General features: G+C 36.8%; 1 protein-coding gene across 1 annotated transcript in view; it reads right to left on the reverse strand.

Annotated features, from left to right (window-relative positions):
• CEP162 (centrosomal protein 162kDa) overlaps positions 1–4,827 on the reverse strand; it is a 110,059-nt gene extending 105,232 nt beyond the window's left edge. The window contains exons 1-2 of the mRNA XM_012638180.1: positions 4,771–4,827; positions 37–151 (exon numbers count right to left, since the gene is read on the reverse strand). Of these exons, the coding sequence (XP_012493634.1) occupies positions 37–151; positions 4,771–4,827 (172 nt within the window). The remainder of the gene's footprint in view (positions 1–36; positions 152–4,770) is intronic.
• Between the last annotated feature and the right edge of the window lie 345 nt (positions 4,828–5,172).

Consider the following 5,172-nt stretch of genomic DNA (forward strand, 5'->3'; position numbering starts at 1 on the left):
TCAAATAATTTGAAACTAGAAGTCAGCAATATTTACCACCATCTTCAAAATCATCTTCTGTTATCCACCAAGGCACTGCATCTTTCTTCTTCATTTCTTTTTTAGTCTGTCTAGGTGTTGTGTTTGAATTTTCAAAAGAATCATCTGAAAGCTGAATCAGATACCAAGTTATTGAATTTTAAAATACATTGTGAATTCGAGAAACCCAGATTTATCACTAAAATGTTTCTATTAGTTCTCTCACAGTTCAACTATCACATAGACGAATAACATGCTTAACAATAATGTATAAATTTCTGTCAACATGTGACCAAAATAACATAAAAATCAAGCATACATCTCTGAGCGTCAATTTTATAATTAAACAAGTAAACTAAGAGAACAACAAAGAAATAAAGAAAACTGATCAAGAAACTTGTTCAGGAAAGGAAAAAAGGATATAATCCTATCTTCTAGATATTCTCTAGCATCCAAGAATAAACCATGGCTGAGCAAAATTATATAGCATCGCTCTCTAGAAGAACACAGAATTCCAAAACAAGGAAGAATTGAGTTTCAGGGGGTAGAAAGGATGACGGAGTTTACTAGAGAAATCAGCATTCTGTTACAGTGATTAATAAACTTTTATTTGCCCTTTTTTATTCTTCCAATCCAAATTTTATGACAATTCTAAATCACCTACTCTAACCACAATACCCTCCTCGCTCTTTGCCAATTAACTTGGTCCCCCTGTTCACTGAGAAAATAAAGTCCTTCGGTCAAACACCACTGCCCTCTTTCCCCTCACCGCACCACTAAACTTACCTGTTAAGGCACTTTCTTTCTCTCTTAGAAGAGACAATTCTTTCCTTTACTCCAAGCAGAACCTACAGAAAGGTTACTTCCCATCTCCCCAGGTTCTTCCTTCCCTGTTTATCCCATTTTATTTCTGTATCTTCACTCCCTTCTCTCTCTACTCTCTTCCTTTCTCTTAGATTATAAACCCACTCAGCACTGCACCTCCAGTGCCTAGCACAGCACCTGGCACAACTGTGGAAGGAAAGCATGAAAACTCAGCTCTACCTTGGAATAAAAAAAAAAGCAAAATAAAAGAAAAAAAGTTCCTTATTCCTACCTCCCTTTTACTCTACCTATTACTCTTCTGTCATATACCAACTGCTTGAGTTCACTGCTCAACTCCTTAAAATCTGGTTCCCATCTCCAACAGTGCTCCCCCAGGCACCACAGGCTTTCTAAATGCCACAAATAAAGTACTACTGCCAGTTATCCTCCCTGATCACATCATGGAATTTGATACTGGTGACCAGCTCTCACTTGTTGAAACTCTCTATCCCTAACTTCAGCAGCATCACTTTCTCCAGGTTATTCTTGGCCAACCTCTGTGGTGACTCCCACCCATCTATGTTAATAGCTTTTGGCTTTTTGCCCATTTCTTCACATAAGACTTCTCCAGGACTACGCTCTTGATCCTTTTCAATTTCATTCTATTTTTTTCTCAGGAAGAAACCAACATTTATTACTTGCCTGGATCTACACTAAGATTATTTTACTTAATCTTTGAACAATCCTACAGAGATTTACTGATGAGAAAACTGAAACCCTGAGAGATTAAACAACTTGCCCAAGTTGCTACTGTTAATAAGCATGGGATTTAAACCTGGGTCTCTGTCTAAACCCGTCCACTTTCCACTATATTATGTAGTGCCCAACTAGAATACTATTATCTGGGTGACCTTCTAACCTTCCAAGACGACAACAAACACACACACATTTCCATCTGCCAAACAAAAAATGTCTCTCTCCTTCAAATGACTTTAAGAGTGTCAATTTTAAAATGTTCAAAAAGAACTCTTTGTCTTCACTGACAACCAGGTAAGAAGAGGGAAGGAGGGGAGAAAAAATATTCTTTATTTCATCTGAGTTTCTGAAATTAGTTGCATCACTTTCCACTTAGCCTCAGAACTTTATTGTTACCTTACAACATTCCATTTCTCTCTCCTCCCCACGTTTTTTCAGTTTATTTATCTGCAACATAGGCATGGGACCACTGACCTTGCAGGGCTATGGCAAAGAGCAGAAAAAGAAATGAAAAATACCCACCCTACTGTCTAATACATAGTAGGTGTTCTCACTTTCAACAGCCTTCCACAGTGCTATCCAGATGACTGTCATTACAAACAGAACAAAGCAAAAAAGCTAGTGCTCGGACAATAAGTGTTGGAAATTGGGACCCTAATAAACTAACACAATGTGGGAATATAAAGTGTCAAAGACACTTTAGAAAATAGCCTGGTAGTTCCTTAAAGGGTAAATATAGAGTTACCTATGTCCCAGCAATTTCACTCCTAGGCAGGTACACAAGAGAAATGAAAACGTACATCCACACAAAAACTCATACATGATTTTCATAGCAGCATTATTCATAATTGCCATAAAGTGAGAAGAACCCAAATGTCCATCAGTTGATAAGTGGAAAAACAAAATGTGGTGTATCTATACAACTCAATATTATTCAGCTATAAAAAGAAATGAAGTATTAATACACGCTACAACAGGCATGAACCTTGAGAACATCATCCTAAGTAAAAGAAGCCAGACCCCAAAGGCCACACACTATACAATTCCAATTCTATGAAATGTCCGTAACAGGCAAATCTTTAGAGACAGAAGTAGATTACTGCTTGCCTAAGGCTGGGGAAGGGAGGAAAAGGAGATGGGAGTAATTGCTAACAGATCAGGGGTTTCTTTCTGGGGTGATAAAAATATTCTAAAATTGATGTGGTGATGGTTACATATCTCTAAAACCACTGAGTACATCTCTATATTGTACACTTTAAATGGGTGAATTATATGGTGTGTGAATTATATCTCAATAAAGCTGTACATAAAAAAAGCTGGTGCCACCACTCTCCTGAAAACAAAGACATGTAAACGATGTCTTTGAACGAACTATTTGAACAATAATTCATCAAAATGACCAAAGACGTTACTAGATTTTAGAGTTATGACTCTAAAATCATGATTTTTATTGTTAAGAATGAAACACTGCCTTACCCAAATCTTTATCATGAGATAAGAGCTTTTATGAGTTGAGGATGGATATGAGAGGGAGGGAGAAAGGGAGACAGGGAGGGAAGGGCAGGGGAGGAAGTGTGTTGAAGTGTGTGTGTGTGTTGGCAGTGGTAAACGAGGGGTAGAAAAAACATTTTCCAAAAGGTCTATACTGCCATTTATTTTTTACAATGAACATACTTCCTATAAACTTAATTTTCAAATGTGCCTGTATTTGAAATAAAAAACTTAACCTTCAAATGGGAAGTGAGACTCATTCTGAGTTTCTATTATATCCTGGCAATTGGTAGATGCTTTTTTTAATCCTTAAAACAATCCTACAAAGTAGGCATTATTTTTCCTATTAAACGATGAAACTGAGGGTTTTTTTCCTACTACACCAAACTTCCTTTTATGAGTAAGAATGGTAGTATAATAGTTTAAAATGTGACTCTCTTGAATGCTCTGTAAGAACCCTTTATGTATATAAATACAGTCATGCATCACTTAATGTTGAGAATATGTTCTGAGAAATGCCTTGTCAGACAATTTCATTGTTGTGAGAACATCAAAGAGTGTATTTACATAAACCTGGATGGTACAGCCTCCTACCACATACCTAGGCTATAGAGTATAGCCTATTGATCCTAGACTACAAACCTCTACAGCATGTTACTATATTGAATACTGTAAGCAACTGTAACACAATGGCAAGTATTTGTGTATCTAAACATATCTAAACATATAAAAGGTACGGTACAGTAAACATGGTATAAAAGATTTTTAAAAAAGGTACACCTACATAGGGCAGCCCCATTATAATCTTATGGGACCACTGTTGTTTATGTGGTGCATCGTTGATGAAAACATCCTCATGCGGTGCATGACTAACTACACATAGAATGTGGTGTAACCATTTAATTTATTCACTCAGCAAATATTTATTAAGCATCTATTAGGTACTGCAGATATAGCAATGAACATGCACAGCCATTGTGACACAGACCATATACATCCTTATAATGGGAAGCAGAAAATAGACCCCCAGGAGAAAAGTAATGAATGTGTTAGTGCCATACAAAGAATTAAATATATGGTATACTGAGAAGTGACTTGGTGATTACTTTTTACTGGATAAACAGAAAAGGCCTCTCTGAGGTAGTGATATGTAACGTAAGATCTTCACCAGCCAAGTGAAGAATAAGGGAAAAGCATTACTGGCAGAGGGAACAGCTAGTGCAAAGTCCCTAAGGTAAAATGAGCTTGAAATGCCTAGGAGAGAAAAAAGACCACTGTAGCATAAATAAAATGGATGAGGGGGAAGAGTGATATAAAGCCAGTGAGGTATACAGAAGCAAAATCATGAAGGGCATTATGAACCATGGTAAGGAATTTGGATTTTATTTTACACGTGATGGGAGACCAGTTGAATTTATACTAGGGAGGAATGGAGTCAGACTTTCGTAACACATGAGTGTGATGAGAGAAATGCTGGGACATTAGTTGGGAACTGCTCTAGTTGCCCAGATGACAGGGTAGTATTGAACTAGCAGGTGGCAGAAAAAAGGGAGAAAGCTAGAGGGATGACAGGTATGTTCTGGTGGCAGCGTTGACCGAGCATGGTGATGGACTAACTTTATCTTTGAGGTGAAAGAGAGAATTAAAGGATGAGGTTTTTGAGACAAATTTACAATACTGTTTTTAAAAATACAAACTTACCTCTTTCATAAACTGTTCAAACTCTTCATCCATCTCTTCTTTGGAATAGTGAGCCATAATCAATAATTTTCACTTCTCAAAATAAACATGCTAAAGTATTTACAACACTGGCAACACTAAATGACAAGAGACATAAATACCTTTTGAGGAAATTCATCACATCACGAAACAACCAAACTTTAAACATTTCTGTTATGATTTAGTATATACGCACAATTATCAACCAGTAAGCTAGTCAAGAGATTCCTAATTCATTAAGTAAACTGACTCGGAAAAGCATCTTTGAGAGTCTGCCTTGTATTCAGGGTCCAGAATCACATTTTCATCTGTTAACATCCAATCCTTACAGGGTGGTCTCTACAGTATTTCCTAAACTTGTATTTGTGTGTCTGTATGTTACTT

This window comes from Propithecus coquereli, unplaced genomic scaffold (genome assembly GCF_000956105.1).
Source record: "Propithecus coquereli isolate 6110/MARCELLA unplaced genomic scaffold, Pcoq_1.0 Scaffold127, whole genome shotgun sequence".
NCBI lineage: Eukaryota > Metazoa > Chordata > Mammalia > Primates > Indriidae > Propithecus > Propithecus coquereli.